Here is a 22,783-nt window from a genome sequence, read left to right as displayed (position 1 = left end):
AAAAACCTTCTACAGCATTTATCTACATTTTAGTACTTTTGAAAATTTGGATTTTGATTTTTCCCCACTTTTTTTGCCCTGTGTTTTCGCATGTCTTGTCTATTTGCTTTCTGCTTCCTGCTTTCACAGAGTTAGAGGTTCAACTCTTCTGCAGAATATTTAAGTAATTTAGTTTTGCACGCATAATGAAAAGTTTTTTATTACTCCTCACACACATGATCCAGGTTTCCAGCCATTAACTATATGATAAATGATAAGATATGATATCAACTATGTGATAAAGTAAGGTTTTTTGTTTTTTTTTTTGTTTGTTTGTTTGTTTTTTAACTATAGGTTATGCAGGAACTCGCTGTCCATGAAATATAGTTTCCAAGTTACATGATGCTAGCTTCCAAATTTTAATGTGTGGAAAATTATCTGTAGTACCCACACATAAACAAAACAGATTTTTAGAAAACTACTGAAGGGGCCATTAAAGAATGTAAGTTTCTTTTGATCCATGTGCCATTTTATAGTCACATCACACCTGTTCTTAGCCAAGTCACTGCATAATTTTATTTTGCCAAACATTAGAGTTTCTGGCTTTCAGTATCCTCTTATCTTCCAAAATTTAGTAAAGTTTGGCTATACAGTGGATCCTTCATATACATCCAGGCGAAGGTTATAGTATAGGGGTCAACTGCCATACGCAGTTTATTCTGTAGTGGCAGGGTACTGGTTCCCACTCTGTTCTAAGTAGCAGTGTAACAGTACCAAGGACAGTAATCCTTGAGTGAAGCTTGGGTTGGACACAGGGAGAGTTGTTTTAGCTTAATGACCACATAAGAGAGAAACTTGTTGGGTACAGACAGAAGTAAAATTATGGGTAAGGCCAGTAAACAAAAAGTGCAACCACCTGATTATAGGGGTGTAAACTCTTACAGGAGAGGCGCAATGGCCTCAGAAATAGCTGTGCGATGGCTAGTTGGCCAGAAGGTGGCAGAAAAGTTCTATCATTGCTGCTAGCCTGTCTTGCCCTCCGCTTTTCAGGAAGAATGGGAAGACATGGGGTTGTTGGGTTTCTTGATTCAGAGCAAGAGGCGGCAAAAGCAGAAGCCCCTTGTCCCTGTCTAAAAGCTGCGACCTTCAGCCAATCTTTTCATGTACATTACATTCATAGTCACATGAGTTTATTGACTCGAACAGCCAGGCTGGTCAGCCCTTTGCCAAGGTTCCTGTAACTAAAGGCTGGTTGTAGATATTTAGCCACTTTCATTCAGGAGTTTCCCAAGAAAGTGCCCTGCAGCTGCCCACCCCCTCTTTGCAAAGGCCACCTGTAATCTGCAGAATGCTTAACACCTTAAACCTTGGATTTCTTTTTTCCTGTTAGGATCCTGATAATTTAGGGGGAACAGGTTTCCATTCTGGTATCACTGTAGTGTGTTGATGCATTCCACATGTGAGCTACATGGGGCACAAAAGGATCTCTTTGGTGTTTTTTGTATGGCTACGAAACCTGCAGTTTTTATGGTCCAGTGGGAAAGTGCCTTCCTTTTCCAAATATCATTGAGGAGATTTCCTACTTGGAATTGTAATTTTACCAGCATGCCACCATATATGTACTTTAATTAACCTGTTTTAACCTGTTTGTGCCTCATAGCCTCACCTACAAGCTAGATACAATGTTTAACTTGAACAGTTATTGTAAAAAATTAAATCAGAGGGGACCTGCCACCCCCTCTTAGCTTGCTGTGTCTTACTTGGGAAGTTTTTCTTTCACTTTAAGGAAATCTCCGGCTTCACCACCCACCATCACTGCATCACTTTAGGATGAATGGAGTACTCTTCTGGAAAGCTGACAGCAGCCACAGGTTTTACTATCACTGATAGTAATCTTGGTGTTTGTGCATAAATCATGTTAATGTGTGGCTCCCACCACCCTGGTTCAAAATTAGAATAAAGACAGACACATTATGTTATGCTAAAAGTATTTTTATATAGATATAGATCTTTACTTTTCTCCAGACAGTATTTTACCGATGAGTCATATTAACATCCAAGAACACTCTGATTTTACATAAACAAAACGAGACAAATAGACTGTTATTTCATTTCACACACAAGGCAGCACAACTCTGATACTATAACATTACAATTAGGACACCAGAGAATCACAGATCTCATTTAAAAAAATACAGACACCAAAATACAAAACAATACAGCAGCCAGTTTAAATCACATTTCACAAAACTGTACAAAAGCTTTGGCAAATATAAAAACAGGCTGTAAAATTTATACACAGAGAACAATACCAAAAAACACCAGAAAGCACAATGTCCCCCCACCCCCCATTGTCTGTTGCCTTTGGCCTTGGACCCACAGGTATAAAATCGTCTTAGTAACGTCTATTAGTGAGGATGGGGACTGCTGGTGGGGTCGTGGGAATCATCATCGCTGTCATGGGACTCGTCGGCGGCGGCGGCGTTTGCGTCCTTGTATTCTAACTCTGCCAGTGAGTCAAGGTACTGGCATGACCAGATCTGGGGCTGGTTCTCATAGAGTGCGGCCAAAAATCTCAAGATGTGCACTCTGTTGGTCTCGAGGAATGCCCGCGGCCCCCAGAGAAGCTCGTATTCTGCAGGCTCAGTGAACGGGATTTGCCTGTACTCTAGGTACCTGTGTCTCACAAACACACTGGTGATGAGCTTCTTTGTAATTCTGAAGAGACCACTTGTCTCCTGGACATCCAGCCCTAACTGGAACAGAAAGCTAAAGAGCAGATTCTCCCTGATACAGTAGCCTTTCATAAAGATGAGGCTCAAGACCACCATCAGGAGGCTGAACTTCGGCCTCTCTAAATAGGATGCCAGCAAATTACACTGCGGGTACGCCATCTTGTTGACGATGATGTAAGTGTGGGTTTTGGTGTCAACTTCCTTCAGTTGACAACCAAAGGTGCACTCCAGCTTAGTGTTGGCACGGTTGATGATGTCTAAGCTGTCATCTTTGTATTCTCGGATGACAACATTTACCATCTCCGAGAGCTGGACAGGCACCTTGGCTTGGTCTTTGACCAAGAGAAACTGCACCAAAGCGTTTGCTCTCTCATCTAAGGGAGACAACGGCTGACTCTCCCTATCAGGGTCCTCCTGAGCAGCACTGGATCCCCGAGAGACACTTGGGACCTCAGAAGCCATCCATGTCTGAGACCCACCCGAGGCACCACAGAATCCCTGGTCCCGTGAAGTGCTAGGGCCCTCCAAGCTCCTTGGCATCCTAGAGGTGTTGGGGCACCCCCAGTCATTCAGGCCCTGTGGAGTATAGAGGGATTCCCGGTCCCCCAGGAGCTGCATAGCCCTCTGAATCTCCCAGTCAGAATGACTGGGATTGCCCCAGGTTCGGGGGCCCCGCCAGTCATGTGAGGGCATCCTGTGGCCACAGTTGTCTTCTTTGGGTTCCAGATGCTTCTTCTTCCTGGTGGCTTTGCCGGGGCGTCTTGGTGGCTCTGAAGACTTGGAGGCCTCTGCAGCAGTGGCACTTGCCTGGGGGGCAGCTGCTGCCACCATCAAAATGGCAGGCACTGACTTACATGCTGATGAGGCATTCCCATCTGGATATGGAACCCAGGGAACTGCAGGCAGGGCCTCTACACAGGCATAAGGATCCTGCAGAGCAAATGGCAGTGACTTTGGGCTCTCTGAGGTGGCAGATGGACCTCTAAAGGCATTAGAAGAGGCAGGCTGGAAATGAGAGGTAGATGGAAAGACCCTTGAGGTGGCAGGAAAGGTCTCCGATGTGGCAGGCAAGTTTTTCCAGGCAGTTGGCACGTATGCCCTGGATGCTGATGCTCCCCTTGGAGCACAGAAAGTGGCACCAATGAACATGCGCTCTTTTGGAGGACCCTTTTTGTCCCTTGCAGGTGCCCTACGCTCCCTAGGAGGGCCCCGAGGTTCTAGAGAAGAGGGGCCAGGTTCTCCTGATGGAGCCATACGCGATCGAGTGGAGCCCCGGGGAAAGTTTGCCAGTGTGGCAGAGGCTCCAGGCTGGGCCTGCAACATGGGCAGTGGGCCTTGCCAAGAAGGCTGCAGCTGCACTGAAGGCAGTTCTGCCTGCAGGCCTGTGGCTTGGGCCTGGTGGGTAGGCAGCTGAGTTTGCAGTGCCTTGGGGGAGGCTGGAGCTCCCTGAAAGGGCTGCTGCTGCTCCACATGGGCGATCTGAGTGGCCTGCTCCTGGGCCTCCTGAGCAGGCACAGGCTGCCAGAAGTGAGTAGGTACCTTGGGTGCCCGCCAGCCCACTGCCTGGGCCTGCTGTACCTCCTGGAACTCCAATGGCACTGGGAGCTCCTGTGGCACCGGGAGCTCCTGTGGCACCGGGAGCTCCTGTGGCACCGGGAGCTCCTGTGGCACCGGGAGCTCTTGTGGCACTGGGAGCTCCTGTGGAATTGGGAGCTCCTGTGGAACCGGGATCTCCTGTGGCACCGGGATCTCCTGTGGAACCGGGATCTCCTGTGGCACCGGGAGCTCCTGTGGCACCGGGATCTCCTGTGGCACCGGGAGCTCCTGTGGCACCGGGAGCTCCTGTGGCACCGGGGGCTGGCCTTTGGGGGCCTGCCAGATGATGGATGGGCAATGGACAGCCCGGGGAACAGACTGAGCAGCAGCCTGGGGTACAGGAATTGGGATAGAAAGTTGGGCTGGCAGTACTGTCTGGGGCACCTGTGGGCCTGACTGTGGCACCAAATGTATCTGAGCAACTGGTGGTACTGTAGACACCTGGCCTGTTCCTGGTACCCTCGGGAGCAGTAGACGAGCTTGTGGAGCCTGACGCAGTGGCGGTGGGGGTGGCAGGACCTGCCACAGCTGAGGCTGGCTTGCTATGCCATGTGGAGCTGGTCTGATAGGGACCTGTCGGATCAGTGGTGGGGCTTGCCGCATCACAGGTTGGATCTGACGGATCATAGGAGGTATCTGGCGAAGCAAGGGAGCTGGTCCAGGTCGAATGGGTGTGTGACCAGTACGAATGGTTGAGTGCCCTTGGCGCACAGGTTGAGTGGCCTGCCAGGCTATTGTGGGGGCCTGCCAGGTCACCTGTGTAGCCTGCCAGGTCAAAGGCGTCGTTGGCCACCCCTGGGGGGTCACCTGCCAGTTGGGTGTGGTGGCTTGCCAGCCTGGGGGTGTGGCCAGCTGTACCTGGGGGACTTGTGGTACAGAGGGAACCTGTGGAGGAGCCCTTATGACTTGAGACTGGATTTGTAGGATCAAAGGCTGACCCTGTGGGGCCCAGGTAGCCAGAGGCTGCCCAGGGGGCAACACTGTCTGCGCCATTGGTGCTCCTGATACTGGAGTCTGAATGATTGGACCTCTGGCACCTGGAGGATGGATCATCACGACACCAGGACCTGGAGGCTTGGCCATCGGAGTAATCGAAGGTGCAGGCTGGGTCATCAAGGCAGCCTGTGGAGGAGGCTGGACCATCGGAGCTCCTGGAGCAGGCGGCTGGACCATCAGGACTCCCGGTGTCAGCTGCTGGGCCATCAGGACTCCTGGAGTTGACTGCTGGGCTATCGGTGTCGCCGTAATGGGAACATGCGGCATTGGAGTTCCATGTGGTCCCCCATGGACCATCGGGGTTCCATGAGGGAGAGGATGCACCATCGGGTTCCCCGGTGGAGGATGGGTCATAGGGTTCCCAGGAGGAGGATGGTGACCCATCGGAGTCCCAGGAGGAGGTGGGTGGGTCATTGGGGTCCCAGGAGGAGGAGGAGGGGGAGGAGGAGGAGGAGGGTGCGCCATCGAGGTCCCAGGAGGGTGTGTCATCGGGGTTCCTGGGGGAGGAGGATGAGCCAAAGGGCCCCCCGTGACCGAAGGATGTAGCATCAGGACTCCCGGAGTTGAAGACTGGGCCATGGGGGCTCCCGGAGGGGGCTGATGGACCATCAAGACTCCAGGAGTTGGAGGCTTGGCCATCCCCCCCCCGAGCGGCGGAGCCTGGACCATTGGGGCCCCTAGACCAGGAGGCTGGGCCAGCTGAGCCACTGGGGCAGGCAGCTGGCCCTCCGGAGCCTCCCAGGCAGGCTGAGGAGCCTGCCAAGCAGCCAGGGGAGCCTGCAAGTCCACTGGAGGTGGATCCCAAGGGACAGGAGGAGCCCGGGAGGAAGCAGGCGGGGCCCGCATCAGAACCGTAGGGCGGCTATGGACTGCAGGCACTGGGGACTCCGGAGGGCTGGAGTCACCCAGATTCGTACTTAGCTGCGACATGTCCCTTGCTTGACTGGTGGTGGCCCGTCTCCGGTTGTTGCGCTTTTTCTTCCAGTGCTGAGCATGCCGACGTGGCTGTCCAGGATCCCCCTCCAGCTTGAAGGCTGAATAGGAAGCGGGTGCAGACTGGCGTGTTCCGCGGTTCTCTCCGCAGTTCTCAGCGAGCGCAGCCGGGCTCTCTCAGCAGTTCTCAGCCAGCACTACCTGGCTGGCACCGCAACTCTCAGTGAGCGCTGCCTGGCTAGCACCGCAGCTTTCAGCCAAGTGCTACTGCCTGGCTTGCTCCGCCACGCAGCTCACAGCTCTCAGCTCACAGCTCGCAGCGCAGCTCGCAGAGTGTCGGCTGGCTCTGCAGCTCTCCGCAGTAAGAAGGCGGGGGGAGGGGGCTCAATCCCGCCCCTTCCCCGCCCCCGACCACCACAAGTGGATTGTTCAGAGGGGCGTCTACCAAAGTCCCGACTGACTCAAGATCCCTTCTCCTGTGGTATAGATCTTCAGCTAAGCTAGTTCATACTCTTTAAGCAAGAGTTTATATAGGCAAGTGACAGGGACAGATTTACGGTTCAAAAAAACAATCACTGTGCTGCATTATGAAGTGGGAACAAACCACTAGCAACATGGAACATGTCCAAAGGTGGGGGTGGTGGTGTGGTCTGAGCTCAGAAACGAAGTACATTGACGTAAGAGGGACTAGGGAGCTATTCGAGACAGCCTTTACAATTTAACGAAGGTGTAGAAAAAAAATGATTGTATTCAGGTATCTGTCTTGGGTGTGTGAATTTCCTGGAATAGTTTATTCTGTCAGGTAACTGAAGGGCAGGAAGCACAGGCAGGGTAAGGGGAATTGATGAATATTTGCTAGGACATGGGTCAGTCAACCCAGGGATAACATAGGTGGTCTATTATAACTGTATTCATTAAGAGGATCTGAGAATCAAGTTTGCCCATTCTTTATCAAAACATAGCAGTAGTAGTGAATACAATGGTTTAAAAGTGTGTTCAGAGGGGAAAAAAAAATTTAAACTCGTCTAGAAGAAAACTGGCTATATCTTAGAGTCAGGTAGAGAAAAGATGAGGAAAGAAGAGGAATCTTGGAAGTAAATTAACAGAAAGTCACAGAGGCAGCAGTTTTAACGCGGGAAAATCCACTTCTGAAGTGGGTGAGATGAGACAATAGAGTGTGAAAGACATCCTAAAAATCAAAAATGAAGCAATGTGCTGGCAATTAGCATTAAACGGGATAGGAATCCTTCTCCATATATTTCTAGAAAAATGGAGAGTACAAGAAAAGTTTTCTGGAAAATCAGCTCAAAAATGGACATATACCATGTTAACAAATAAAGAGGAAGCCATCAAAATTACTGCGTTTTTTTTTCTCCCAAAAAGTAGGTGGCAATCTCAGTTTAGTTGGGCAATTTTAGCGGTTTATAGACGGTAACTAACATTATGATTCCTTTACAAGGAGTGGTTTGCAGCCTAGGGCAGTCGTCCAAGGAGAGGAAAGAAACCACTAGGGGGCAGAAGAGAATGTTGAAGGCTGTACCCAACTCTTAACATACCTTCAGCAAATGTTCCTAAATAGTTTTGTTGTTGTTCGTTTTTAACTGGTGGACCATAAAGAAGAAATGTGCCCCAGGATGACTGGCTGTTTGTTAAATAATTATGGTAGAATTTGGGGCTCATATTTCAGAGACCATCTAGCCTTTGAAAGCATGTTACACCAGAGATTCATGACAATTTCTCACTTCTGTGTACATGCAAAACAAGGTTGCCTTCCAAAGAGAAATGACTTTCCATAGAATGAACACTTCAATGCTGTCATGATTTTTCAGTTTCACTCCTTATCTCAGGTTCATAGCTCCCATCCCTACAAGAATTGTGAAATCGGGGGATACAATCCTTTGGGAAGAACCTAGAATAAACACATAACCCTTTTGCTCTCTATTATGAGATCTGCCACATGGCCATTTCTAACTGTGGGTGGTTTGAGGAAAACTGGCTCGTTTTCCTCATATGTTAACTCACATAAATAAACACATCAGATTAAGTTTTCCCACTAACCATTTGTTTTCTAGAATGGTGACAGATTTGACTTTCAGTCTGCCAAAGTGTAGGCCATCCCACACGGCAAACGGTGTGCATTAGAGCACGGTTATTCTCTCTGATTTTGACATCAATGAATAGTTCTGCCATATCACATCGACTCCCACTAAACCTGCTGTATAGAAAGAGCATCTAATTATGTCAACAGACAACATACAAGCCACAAAGAAATGATTAGGAATGGTTCAGGGTGACAAAGAGAAAGTCCTAGTTATAATTAGAAGCAGATGATAAATATCTCACCGCCTGTACAGTGGCTACTCCATGGTAACATGTATCAACAACAGAAAAGCGTGAGTGTGGAGCATGTGGTGGTAGTAGAGTAATAGTGGGTACTCCCTCAAAATGCAGATCTGTAAATTCTGATCAATTAGTGCTCTGTGGCTCAAATCATACCCAGACGCCAAGAAGTGTAGGATTCCCTCTGTAAACTGACCATGTTAAAACATAAAAATTCAGGCATTTCCAGACTAGTGAGCTATATGCATGGCAAATTTGAGTTCCTTTTTTTCCTTGTGAAATCTTTCAGCTTCCAGAGTCCCCCATTAGCCTTTTTTTTTTTTTTTGCAAGTCCAGTCCTTTTCCTCAATAACTATGAGCCGAGCATTCCTCTTCCTCAAGAAGAACTTGAGAATTCAAGAAAATTCATAGAAAACACAAAGGAAATGAATATAAAACATTCATGGAATTTTCACATCTGTCTGTTCCTTCAGTTCCATACGTTAGTGTATAATAGATGTGAGGAAATCATGGGAAGATGAAAGGAAGAAGATTTACCTTTGCATCATAGGAGCAGTGTTTGATTGAAAAGTTTTCAGGAGCTTTGCTTTGACACATTAGTTAACATTGAGAACATAGACCAGTCAGTAAGGGGCTGTGGACTGAATCCGTAAGATTTCAACACCAAATCTGACTCCCTCGGTCTCCTATGTAGGTGGTTGTGTTACCCTGAAGTGAGGGAAGTAAGTTGTGGTTTTCACAACTCAAAACTTCATAATCACTTGCTTATGAAGCATCATTTGCCAAATATTCAGTAGATGCCTAGAAATGTACTATATATTCAACTATGTACAAGAACCTCAAGGCAAGATTTTATTTTTCATTCCATACAGATACTGATGTGATGATTTTAGTGTTACTGTGGGAAAATATATTGATCATAATTGAGAGAAATATCCAAGTATTCACTTTTGCTTGGAACATAAGTAGTGTGAAACTATCATGATAAATGCATCTGTGAAATGAAACAACAAAAGAAAGACCCTTGAATACTCTTCAAATAGATCAACTGTGTAAGAAAAGGAAAAAACATCCAAGATACCAGACATAAACTTAGTTGAAAGAAAAATTATAAGGTCTTCATTAAGATGGGAAAATTATTATTTACCGAATGGCTGTTATTTGATAAAATATTGCCGTCAGATTCCTGTATATACTATTTGTTGTTTAAAATGCTTTTTAAGTATTTGGTTTCATTTTGTTTACAAATAGTGTAGGATCAGAATATTAATTTACTTGCTTAAGATTTAGCAATAGATAGCAGAATGCAGATTTTTTTTAATATAGTAAGTTGATAGTCAAAGGCAGCAGTCTTAGTCACTATAGCAGGGATGCACAAACCCTGAAAAATTTCATGTAATTAAATACAATAAAATGCACAGATTTAAGATCATTTTAATTAGTTCTTTCGAGTATCATTTAACATTCAGAGGGATATTTTTATCATTAAAGAGAATTCTCGTTTGCCTTTGTAGCCGTTTTTCTACATTCAAAAGCAAAAATTTCCTCTTCTGCTTTGTGTTCAATTTACCTAGCCACTGAGCCAGTTTTCATCTTTATAAAAGTCATCAATAGGTATGTGCTATTTATATTTAAGATTCTGTTGTTTGGTGAACTGTTAAAAATGCAAACATTTACCTATTAGAAATTTGTTTTATAACTCTGAAATTGATAGAATTGTATTAGCTACTCTATAAATCGTTTACTATAATATACTAGCATCTGGGATAGTCATAACTCAATGTTATTAGTAAATTCCATTCCTTGTCCTTGGTAACATATGCTTTCATTTATTTTTGCTAAATTACTAGGAGTAAGGGGTGAGGTCAAAGGTCTGGTATTTGTTTGTAAGATTCTGAATCACTCTCCAGAGTTATGTTAGGACATTTTATACTCTCAGAATATAAAGAGAGGCCAGATACTCATATCATTGCCATCACAAGTTTAAATTTTGTAAGTTCGTTCCATTTTAAAGATGGCATTGCAGTCAAAGTAGAAATGTGTTTCTATAATTTTATACTCAGATTGGCAAATATGAATACCACATTCTTGTCAAACTGATACTGAAGGACATTTTAATTGTCATCATAATTATAGATACTTATTAGGTGTGTGTGTGTGTGTGTGTGTGTGTGTGTGTGTGTGTGTGTGTGATAATTAGACATATCCACGCAATCTGTAGTTACAAATTAAGATTAATTAGCACTTTATCTCCTTAGCTAGTGATTGTTTCTTTATATTAAGAACCATAGAATAAATTTATTCTAGTTTTCTATAGAAATGTGGCAAATTACTGAAACTAACCCTCATCCTAATGTACAGCACAGTAATAAAGCTTGTTATACTTATCTAACTATATTTTGGTACATGTCATCTCACTTCTATCCCTTTCCAATCTCCACTGTGACACAAGCAGCTATTAATCTACTCTCTAGGGCCATCACAATAAACTTGAAAGTTCTGTTAAGGACAGAGAACAAGTATTTTTCCTTTGTTCTTGGACATTCATTCCATACAATTCCATCCATGATGTAGCAAATGAGTCTGTCACACAAACCCTGGCTGAATCCCACTTTGTGTATATACTTTTAGTGTGTTCAGTTTAGTGTGTTCAGTTTTTCTCTATGACCTATCTTTAATTCCATTATCTGGGCATTAAGAACAATTTTATAATAAACATAGGTGTGTGCATTTCTTTTTGTTGTTGTTTATCTAGAGAGTTAATCCCTCTGCAGTCTGGCAGGTCTGAAATGTATGATGAAACTCAGTTTAGCCTTTCATGACAATTTTCATCTTTCAGCCTCGTGAGTTTTAGGTTTATAGTCACGCAATATCACACCTGGATATTTATTGAGTGTATCAATTTCCTTTCTTTGGCAGTATATATCTAAGAGTTAAACTGCGGGCTCTTATGTTCTATGTGTGTTGATAAAATTAAAGTTTTATGTGTTCACCACTATAACAAATCATTCAGTAGTGACATTGTATCTTATATAACTGAGAAGTATGCTATACCATGCATGTCTGGGTAAGAACACTTGTAGCCATTCACACAATGACAGTGTAGGTGTCAGGTATATCCTCACAGTTAGGAATGAATACATGAACATTAGTATACAGAATATTTTGCTGTCTTGGAAACTCCTTCTGGTTCCTCCTGCAGAACCCCTGGTAAGTTTTAGGGTTTTATTTGTCTTCACAGTGTACCTTTAAAAAATGTTACATAGTTTTAGATTTTTCTGTAAGTTATCAGTTCAAGAACCTTTAAAGATACCAACATCAGAAGAATATGCAACCTTTCTCATTGTCAAGATCTTCCACTAAGGGAATTCATCTGTTACAATCAATGAACTTGTGTTGAAACAGAATTTTAACCTGAAGTCTCATAGTTTGTACCAGGTTTAACTCTTGGTATTTTTTATAGTATGGGTTTTGACAAATGTTAAGTATCATATGACCATCAGTACATGATCATAGAATGTGTGATGTTTCTCCTCCTGTGCCTGGCTTATGTCACAAAATCTAGTGTTTTGGGAGAACAGTGGCCAAAACTACCCCAGTAGATATGAAACTCCAAGGATGCCTCCACTCCTTGTGTAACTTTGTAGTAAGTGCTTGCACATAGCACATTAAATATTCTGCATGATGTGAACAATCCCTTGATGACTTATAGCCCATACAATGTAAATAATATACAGTTTGTTATAAACTACTATTTATATAACAATGCCCTAACATCCTCTGTTGTTTTCCTGTTTATAAGAATCTGTTTTTTCTTATGATGTTTGGTGTGTGTGTGTGTGTGTGTGTGTGTGTGTGTGTGTGTGTGTGTGTGTATGTCCCCTGAGTTCTAGGATTAAAGACTTGTGCCACCACATCTGGCACCTGTGTTCATTTTGTATGTGTATATATGCACACAAACTATTACACAAATTTCTGAATTATATGTAAATTCTTTAGATCATTTTAGTTGTTTTTTTTCTCTTTTTTGCTGTATTTTAAAGTATTTTGCATGTATTAGCCACAAATCTTTTTTTATATGTGTATTTGCCTGGTGATATTTTAGGATCAGATGATGATGATGTTTTGTGTATAAAGGCCATCTATAGAATATATTCTTTGAATCTTTCATGTTGCTGCTTACTTTTAAATTAGGTTATATATTTTCATTGATCCCAGAAGAAACTCATGTTCCTTATTTCATCAGTTGAAACTTTGGAAGATTTTGGTTTCTTTTTGACAGGGTAACTCCACATATCCCTGGCTATCCTGAAACTCACTATGTAAAGCAGGTTGGCCTCCAACTCACAGGGATCCACTTGCCTTTGTCCCCTGAGTTCTAGGATTAAAGACTTGTGCCACCACATCTGGCACCTTTTTTGTTATGTTTTAAAATATGCTTTTTGAAAATAATATGCTTTTCATTAATTCTTATTATATTACCACCTTAAAACATCCAGAAAATTTTAATTAATTCAAAACTATTTCATAATTTCCTGTGTGATTTCTTTGACACATGGGATATTTCAAATTTTATTAATTACCAGACACTTCAACATTTTATAGAAATTTTAATCACATATCTTTCAGTGTAATTAGATAATATGTACAATTTGGTCACACTCATTCAAAGAAATATATGAACTCCCTGCACTGAATTTACTTTGAAATAATAGTTTGAAGCCAGCCTAGGCTACACAGCAAGACTGTCTTAGAAATGGACTCCTGTGGTGAGAGAACATTCTAAATAAGTTCTGAGTAGATTCTTCTTATCTTATAGTTTCACTTTACTTTTTAAATTTTTCCTATGGTTGCTTGCTTACTTATTCTGAGATGTATAAAATCTCTAAATATGTGTGTGAACTTGTTTATTTCTCCTACTTAATTTGACTATTATACTTAATAGTCTATTAACTCTTTTGGTGTGTTGTCCACATTGCATATGATTATGTCCTTCCATTTGACCTCTTAATTGTTTTGAAATGCCCTCCTAGATTTGCGAGGGTTTATGACCTGAAACCTTCTTTGCTTGACACTAAAAGGGCCGCCCTGGCTTTCTGGAGCATGGTCATTGTATACTTTGTTTATTTACATCCTTTGCTCAGTGTTTTACTGTCTGGAGGTCTGGCTGTGTTTCTTTCCCCTGTCAATTAAAGAATTAAAAAGAAGAAAAATCTCAGAAACAGCAGGCAGCAGTAGCTAACAAACTTCATTAAAGTGAAGAAACGCACACTCACAAAGTGAAGAAACACACACTCACAAAGTGAAGAAACACACACTCACAAAGAGTGAGGTGCAGAGTAAAACTCCCTGTAGAATGAAGGATTTAAATGGTCTTGGTAGTCTAGGATGAGTCTTATTTCCCATTTTTCTTTTTCTTTTTTTTTTTTTACACTCCAAATTTTATTCTCCTCCTAGTCCACTCACAGACTGTTTCACATCCCATACCTCTTTCCTACCCCCTGTCTCCACAAGGATGTCCCCCCCACAACCCAACTAGACCTCTAAACTCCCTGGGGTCTCCAGTCTCTTGAGGGTAAGGTACAACTTCTCTGACTTTAGGAGGGTTCTTACTAAATGTTCTGAGTGCAGCGGATCTTCTGGGATGGATCAGGATATAGTGTCATCAGGGGAGCAGACCGGCTAGCAGTCTGTCCCAACAGAAAGGATATTTCTCTAATTTTGGATGGGTTAAGTTTAAACCAGAAAAGGTGAGCTGAAATGGGGAAGCCCCCAGCTTCAGGAAAACATTCATTTATGAAGGTATAGAGCAGGTCTCCTTCCCCATTTTATGATTGTTGTATTTTGACAAATAAAGAGGAATGGATCAGCCCACAATTTCAATTAAAGATGTTCAGGACTGCCCTAGAGCATATCTAACTTGCCTACACTGGTCAACCAGAAGGGAAAACCATCTGATGGAAGAAAAAGTCTGCCAGGCCCTTTTATCTTTGTCTTGAGGAAAAAGCCAGAAATGTGACTTCATCATTATCGATCTGAAGCCTATTTTCCTATTGCTCTGTCAGAGAGCCAAGAAGCTCCTAGTCTGTCAGCTGAACACATGTAAGCAAGTTGTATATAAAGTACCTGGCTTAATGATTCTTCAATTCATAAATTTTCAGCTCTAAAAAGGTGAAAATATTACAAACATTATGTAAAAACAGTGCTTTGGCTTCTGACATTTCATCTTTTTACTGTAATTTTTGTTTTTTTTTGTTTTGTTTTTGTTGTTTTAGATAGTGTTTCTCTGTAGAGCCTTGGGTGTCCTAAAATTCACTCTGTAGACTAGGCTTTCCTCTAACTAATTGAGATCTGTTCGTCTCTGCCTCCTGAAAGCTGGGTTTAAATGATGTGCCACAACCAGCAGGCATTTTACTGGAGTTTTTGATAGGTGTGTGATATTCTTCTACAGGATAGGGCAGTAACAGGTAGTTGTAAATCAGCCATACAGGCATGAGGGAAGATGAGCAGCAGATACCCAACACAGTGTCCTGAAATTCTCACATTTTGGATTTTGTTTTGTGTAATTTTGTTCTTTGTTATGTCTACAAAGAGTAAACCCATATGTTGTATACATTAAATGGTCAAAACCCTCATAGACAGGTTTCTGTGTCAGATGACAATACTTAACTAAAGGCCATGGTAAGTGTTCTGACAACATTAAAGTAGGCCACTGTGGTGGTCAATATGTTCAGAAATGCTAAATGTAGTTTCCAAACCATGACACTTTCCTGTATACACTGGTTATCAGTGCATAATCCCACATCTAGCCCAATCTAAATGTTTTCTATTTCAGAGAGAGAGAGAGAGAGAGAGAGAGAGAGAGAGAGAGAGAGAGAGANAGAGAGAGAGAGAGAGAGAGAGAGAGAGAGAGAGACAGAGACAGAGACAGAGACAGAGACAGAGACAGAGACAGAGACAGAGAGAAACACACAGAGAGAAACAGACATAAAAACAGAAACAGAGACAGAAACAGAGACAGAAATAGAGACAAAGAGACAGGTTATGCAGACAGGGACAGAAAAATTTGTTGAAATTTGTAGTGGAGTCTCAGCACGCTTAGGGCCAGTACAACCTGTGGTTTAGCTCCAAAATTGGTCTGAAGATACAAGAACCTCCAAACTTGATGGTGCAGTTGCAGTTAGATTTAGGCATGCACAAGACTCACTGTGAACTAACCTTTAGGCTGAATTTAAGGTATGCCAGCAAGAAGACCATCAAGCAGAATGCATTCTCTCCTCTTAAACAGAAAGGGTCTGTCTTTTTGTCTATTCAAGCCTTCATCTGGCTGAGTACAACCATTCTGAATGATTTATTCATTCTGCTAAATTAAATGTGACTTTCATCAAAAATATTCTCACCGAAACCCTATGACTATGCTTGATTGAAGATTCAGGCGCCCTATCATCCAGTTAAATTAATTTGAAGATTTAATTATTATACTCAGGCTCTGAGTTTTAAAAATGTATTCTACTGAGTTCTGCATTTTTATGGGCTATTTATTTATTAACACTTAGTGTTATCCCTATCAGGAATAAATTAACTGCATTGATTTATGTTTCCGTATGACATTTGTTTTTATTTCCCAGTTTGAATTAATAAAATTTAATTTTTCATTCTGTATTAACTGTTGCATCATCTTCTTTTCATCATGGATGCAGTAACACTCACAAAGCTATCTTTTACTTTCTTTGTTCAGTGTCTTTATGCATCAAGGTTAGCTACAATCCTGCCTTACTCAATCTTTCATAATTGTACCTGTGTCCACTGCCCTTCGGGGCTTGAAATACTCCTCTTTAATTAAATATTGTGTATGTCAAAATTCATGAATAAGGTGTTTGCAACAGTGTTACTCCAGTCAAAATGCTCATGTCCTTTTTGTTCTCATTGCCATTCATTTTTCATCTGAACATGCCGGAAATCTCAGGACACAAAGATCCAGTGAGGACTGGGATGTTCTGGTGTGCTACCATACACTGTAGAGTGACTGCAGTTGGTGATTCGCGGTGTGTAATAACAAAGCCAGAATGTGGATTTTGAATGTTTCCATCACATAGAAGTGGTATACATTCTAGGAACTAGATTTGCATTCCCTGATTATGCTAGGTGTGCACATGTGGAATCATCACAAGGTACTCTGTACTATGTAAACATTTTGTATTTTTATGTGTAATCCTCAAAATAAATTTAAAAAATGAAAAGGTTTTCTGTGGTTGTTATCTGTAAATGAGAGCATTCTTATTGCCGTTAAATTCTATGTAATCTCCATTTTGTAACTTTCTTCGATTTGTCTTTTTTCTTATTCTAATCATCATCATCATCATCATCATCATCATCATCATCATCATCGTCTTTATTTTCATCCTGATTGGGAGAGCAGGTTGATGCATTTCACCATTTTAACAGAATTCTTGCCTATTGCCTCATTAAATAATTCTGTCATATTCTTTCTATTACATTAAATATATGATTTCATATCCCCTTATGAGTTTTACATGTATGTTTGCCTCTTTATTTTCCTACACTCCAGTTTGCATGCTTTTTAATGGACCTGGCTTTTTGTTCACTGATCCTTTGTTCTTTTACTGTATTCATTCTGCTCTTAGGTCCACTGAACTGACCATTAATTTTATTATTGTATTTTTCCATTACATTGTTTCCACTCGTCTCTTTGTAGTTATTGTACCTGAAATACTTCATTTATTCACATGTGCCATTTTCTTTGTTACGGTATAATGGAACACACTGATTATCGTTATTTAAATTCTTCTTTGTCCGTCATCTATTTTGTGTCTAAATTTCCCTGTAATAAAGACTACCATGCTCATCTATGGATCACACACTCCAACATCTCCTATTTCTTACCTTTTATTGTATGGGAGACAATGTGTGCAAATAATTAGAGGCTATCATAAATCTTATTTTCTCTCAGGGGAAGCTATTTATTTTTCTTCTGTCAGACCACAAAAATGGGTCTTTGATCTAAAAAAAAATATGAGCTCTATCTGGGATTTCTTACAATTATATTTAGATTAGCTTCACTGTGATTTTACAATCTATTTTCCTGGTATAAAAGGATATTTATTAAAGCAAAACTTCAATATAAAGCCAGGAAGGTATTAAATAGCTCTATGTATTAGACCCAGATAATGTCTCTCTCTGCCCACTACTCCTTCTCTCCTCACAAAGAACAATTTTACATCTTTTTATCAATAAAGGACTTTTCTTTAGTCCCTACCTCTGCTTCTGGATATTCCAACCTCAGGAGATGGCTCTTCTGTTTATTTCCTGCTTCCAGCCTTTGTCAGGCTGAGTCTGCACACTCAATGAAGCTTTTGTGTACCTAGGGGAAGACGGTGCCTGTCCTCTTTCTCAGCACATAGCCTCTGCAGGCTGCTGCCTTGCAATCAGGAGGTGTCTGTACATTGCCGACTACTGTCTGCTCAGTTCAGTCCTGTGCTGGTCTCATTTTGGCTCTTGTTTTCAGCTAGCAGTGTGCTATTTCATGTCATTAGTTAGGAAAATCCCTGAATGAGAGACTTGGTGGGTAGATTTTTACTTCCTTCAGATGCTTTAGAATTATGGCCCGTCAAGCCAGACATCATGAAATCAATAAAAATCTACCGCTGGTCTGGTTTTTCTTTATAGCCCTAAAAGAGAGAATTCACTTTAGGTTCTGTGCAATCCCCAGAGATCAAAGCAACAACAGTCCTGTTTTCTTAAGAATTGCTCCCCACTCATACAATTTAATTAATTTAGGGTAATTTAATTAACATAAGATTCTTTATGTCTCCAGTTCTCAGTTTTATAATCTCTCTGCATATGTTTCATGTCAAGGTTGAATATTTTGTGTCCATCCCTAGAAGTGGAAATTCTTTTCCAACCTATTTTAGCCAACAATTTCCCAAAAGGCCAAGGGGTCTATCATTGTGTAATAGAGTTGGAGGCACTCCTACAGTGACCCTGCTTGACCCTGAAATTCTTTGGAAATTACATGATTTACATTAAACTAACTTAAAGTATGCTTTCTACTGCAAATATGGCAAGGCCAAGGAATTATAGTGTAAGTGGTTGACTAAAAGTGGTAGTTCTGCAATCCTTTTAACTTAAAATAGCATGCTGGATAACTTTACAAAAATTCACTATCAGGACAGGGATCTGTGCATTTAAGCTGTGAGTTGTGAAAGAGTATAGCCCAGAGAAATGTGTGACAAAGATCATTTCCGCTGCAGTTCCACTCTACCAAAAGAGGGGAGTGGTTAAAAATGCACCAGTACGAACTGGGGGGATGGATTCTACAGTATAAGGGATTGAATCTGATGAGGGGAGAGTTACATTCATACTTAATGAATGGTGAAAGTACAGAGAGTGGAACTCGGCAACTACCTTGAAGAGTTCAAAGTCAAAATATTGAAGGAACTTTTGATCTCACCTAGTTTCCTTGTGGAGTAAGACCATAGTGAGCTTAACAAATTTGTAGGTTGAAGTATTGTTTTGGAGAAGGGAAAAGGAACTAGACCAAAGGGAATTACTAAACATTTCCAGGAGACAATATGTGTGGGCATATGGAATGAAATATTCATATCCATAAAACTTGGGCATATGTCACGGAGGCGATGTCAATGTTCAGTGGAGTTAAAGAATTAATTGTGAGAGAAATATTGAACTTTCGCCTCTTAGGTCACATTATCATGCCCAACCTGCCTCCATTTCCTTCATTTCCTCACTATTAATTCTTTATTGCCTTGTTAAATGTATACTTGAGTTTAATTATGAGATATAAAACTCTTTGTATCACAATTGTCTTCTCATGATATCTACTCTAAAAATTAAGTTCCAACTTTAAGTTTCTAGAAAATGCATCTGTCTAGAAGGGAAAAGTGGAAATAGTCATGAGGCTGCAGAAAGATTAAGCTACGCCTTTTACATGTGGCCCTGGGAGGCATCAACATTTTTTTTAAATTTAATTTTATTTTTTTCAATTTTTATTAGGTATTTTCTTTATTTACATTTCAAATGCTATCCCCAGAGTCCCCTATACCCCCCTCCCACTCCCCTACCCACCCACTCCCCCTTCTTGGCCCTGGTGTTCCTCTGTACTGGGGCATATAAAGTATGCAAGACCAAGGGGCCTCTCTTCCCAATGATGGCTGACTAGACCATTTCTGCTACATATACAGCTAGAGACATGAACTCTGGGGATACTGGTTAGTTCATATTGTTGTTCCACCTATAGGGTTGCAGACCCCTTCAGATCCTTGGGTACTTTCTCTAGCTCCTCTATTGGGGGCCCTGTGTTCCATCTGATAGCTGACTGTGAGCATCCATTTCTGTTAAGAAGGGTAGAGGATTTGGCATTGAGGTTGCACTTATGCTGAAATTTGGAATGTCATTGAACTCCTTCGAGGTTTGAGTTGGATGAAACTCTAGAAAGAATGCCAATGGGATACATTTTCCAAAGACACCCAAGGACATTTCTCTGACGAAATCTGGATGGGAACAAACAGACAGAAAAATATCTGGAAAAAAAAGTGGATAAAGAAACACCATTCTCCATAATTATGAAACCCAACAAATAGAAACAGGAGTAAGGACTCAAAATGATTGGGCATGCTGGGAGACTTTCTGAATAAACCACGTGATTCAGGCAGAGGGGCATATCTCTGCTCAGTTTTCCATTACACTCCATCTCCTTCACTGAATCTAATCCACCTGGGCCCCTGTCCTGATTTTAACTCCAGTCTGAATGATCAGACAATTGCAGAAACAGTGGCCTCTGTTTGGACTCCTCTCCTCAAAATCTGAGAAATCTCTGTTGCTCTCTTACATTAGTACATTCTTGACCCTCAGTTCTTTTCCTCGGAAGTGTTTGTCTTGACAGTGTACTAGTAATCTTCTTTACCTACAACCGTCCTGCACTTCTTAAGTTTATTTTATATATCTCACCATTAAAATTTATTTTCTTTGGTAGTATTATTATCATTGATGTATTTTAACTTTTTATTTTTGAAATGGTTCTATGTTTAAGAGGTGTTACAAAAATAACATTAATGCTGCATATCACAACTTGTTCCAGTAATAACAACTTATACAGCTACAGTGCTGAAATCAAAACAGCTGAATGCTACTAAATAGAACATTATTATTTTTCCATTTTTTTCAAGTTTTAAAATGCATTAATTTCCTTATGCATTACAGATGTTTGTAAAATTTATCATAGAATAATTTAATTTTATGGGCATCAGTGTCATTTGAATACAGAACTACTCCATCATTTCTGATATTGAAACTCTATCCGAATTCCCTACCAACCATCTACCTGTTATTTATTGTTACATTTTAGTTATTTCTAGAATGCTCTATAAAAATCAGTCACATTTTTTCCATATCTTTCTTTTTGTTCTCATCCCAACATTTTCACATTTGCTATAATTGCTCTGCATAACAATACTGGTTTCTTCTTGATTTACTTATTTTAATTTTTATTTGTATGAGTTTTGCTTGCATGTATGTATGTATACCATGTGTGTGCTTGGTGCCTCTGGAGGTCAGAAGAAGGAAGGTGCTGTTTCCTTGGAGCTAGGGTTAAGGATGATTGTAAGCTACCATGTAGGAGTTGAAAACTGAATTCAGCTTCTTTCAAGAGCAACACATATTCTTAAGTGTTGGGCCATTGCTCCCATGTTGGTTACTTTTTATTGCTGAAAGTTATTTTGCTTATTTCCTATTTTATATATTTAGAAACACATGGAATTTTCCATTTGTGCAAGCTAAAATTGCTATAAATATTATCATATACAATTTAATAGGAAAATTTGCCTTGAATTCTGTATATATTCATGTTGAGTGACACCCATTGGGTCATAGGATCAGTATATGATAATAAAAATGATTAATTTGCTTTACAGAATAGCTACTGATTTAATACATCCATCAGCAGTAGGTGAGTGCGCCATCTCTTCCTCACAGTCTCTATTATATTAACAGTGTATTTTTATAACTACTCTAATATGTGGATAATGGTATTACTTGTAAAATAAAAATAGAGATATGAATGTAGAGGGAAACTAGCTGGAAAGAGGAAGGCAATTGGTAGGAGTATAAAAGGAACTAGAATGAGTATTGGTGGGGTGAATATGCCCTAATAAAACCCATTCTTATATATAATCAACATATGCTATTATAATAAAATGTTAAAAGTAATTACACTTCTTCAAAGGTGAACTATGGTACCCATCATTTCAGAAACTTATTTGTTATCCACATGTTTTGACTGATGTCACCTTTGTTCCAATACCTATATTCTTTTCTTTTTTTTACAGACATTTTATAGTATTTATTTTTATCTCTAATAACACATGGACCATAGCATTGTTACTTACAAGATTAGTTTATAGAAATTCCTGTGACCACTGGTGTTTCTTCTATATGGCTCAGTTTAATTGAAAAAAACAAACAAAAACCAAAACAAAAAACCCCCAATGAATTCTGCCATAAGATGATCCAATAAAATTACATAAAACCAAAAAAGTCAAAGTTTCATTACATAACAATATAAACACAGTCAAATTACTGATTTACATATATTCTTGCTTTTATACAGAGGAATAACATTAAAATCTTAAGTTTCTTATCCTCATTTTTATTGCTTTTAATATGTGAGAAATTCTATATATAACAATGCCAATACTTTCCATGGTTTTTAGTTTTATACTTTATAAGAAGGTAACAAACTAGGTCTCTAATAAGTACTACCAATTTAAATGTGTCTACTTAACCAATATGTACATAGATAAACTTAGATCTAGCTTAATGTAGTTCATTTAAAAGTGATGTCTATTTTAAGTATATTTTTCACTTTACTATATGAACAGCAATTGGCATATTACATTAAAAGTGTAGCATTAACCTTTTTTGTATATTTTTAAAAAAATATAAGAGTTTTTAAAAATTTATTTATTATTATTTTCTTTATTTACATTTCAAATGCTATCCCAAAAGTTTCCTATACCCCACCCCCACTCCTGCTCCCCTACTCACCAACTCCCACTACTTGGCCCTGGCCTTCCCCTGTGCTGGGTCATATAAAGTTTACAAGACCAAGAGGCCTTTCTTCCCAATGATGGCTGATTAGGCCATCTTCTGCTACATATGCAGCTAGAGAC

General features: G+C 40.7%; 1 protein-coding gene across 1 annotated transcript; it reads right to left on the bottom strand.

Moving 5' to 3' along the window:
• Window positions 1-1,955: 1,955 nt before the first annotated feature.
• Window positions 1,956-6,599, bottom strand: Magel2 (MAGE family member L2). Its single transcript, XM_021209655.1, has one exon. It carries the CDS (start codon window positions 6,234-6,236, stop codon window positions 2,388-2,390), a length of 3,849 nt encoding a protein of 1,282 aa, XP_021065314.1. The 5' UTR covers window positions 6,237-6,599; the 3' UTR covers window positions 1,956-2,387.
• Between the last annotated feature and the right edge of the window lie 16,184 nt (window positions 6,600-22,783).

Source organism: Mus pahari, chromosome 1, assembly GCF_900095145.1.
Source record: "Mus pahari chromosome 1, PAHARI_EIJ_v1.1, whole genome shotgun sequence".
NCBI classification, from domain to species: Eukaryota; Metazoa; Chordata; class Mammalia; order Rodentia; family Muridae; genus Mus; species Mus pahari.
The sequence above is the reverse complement of the archived record's forward strand: the minus strand, read 5'-3'. Positions and strand labels throughout refer to the sequence as shown.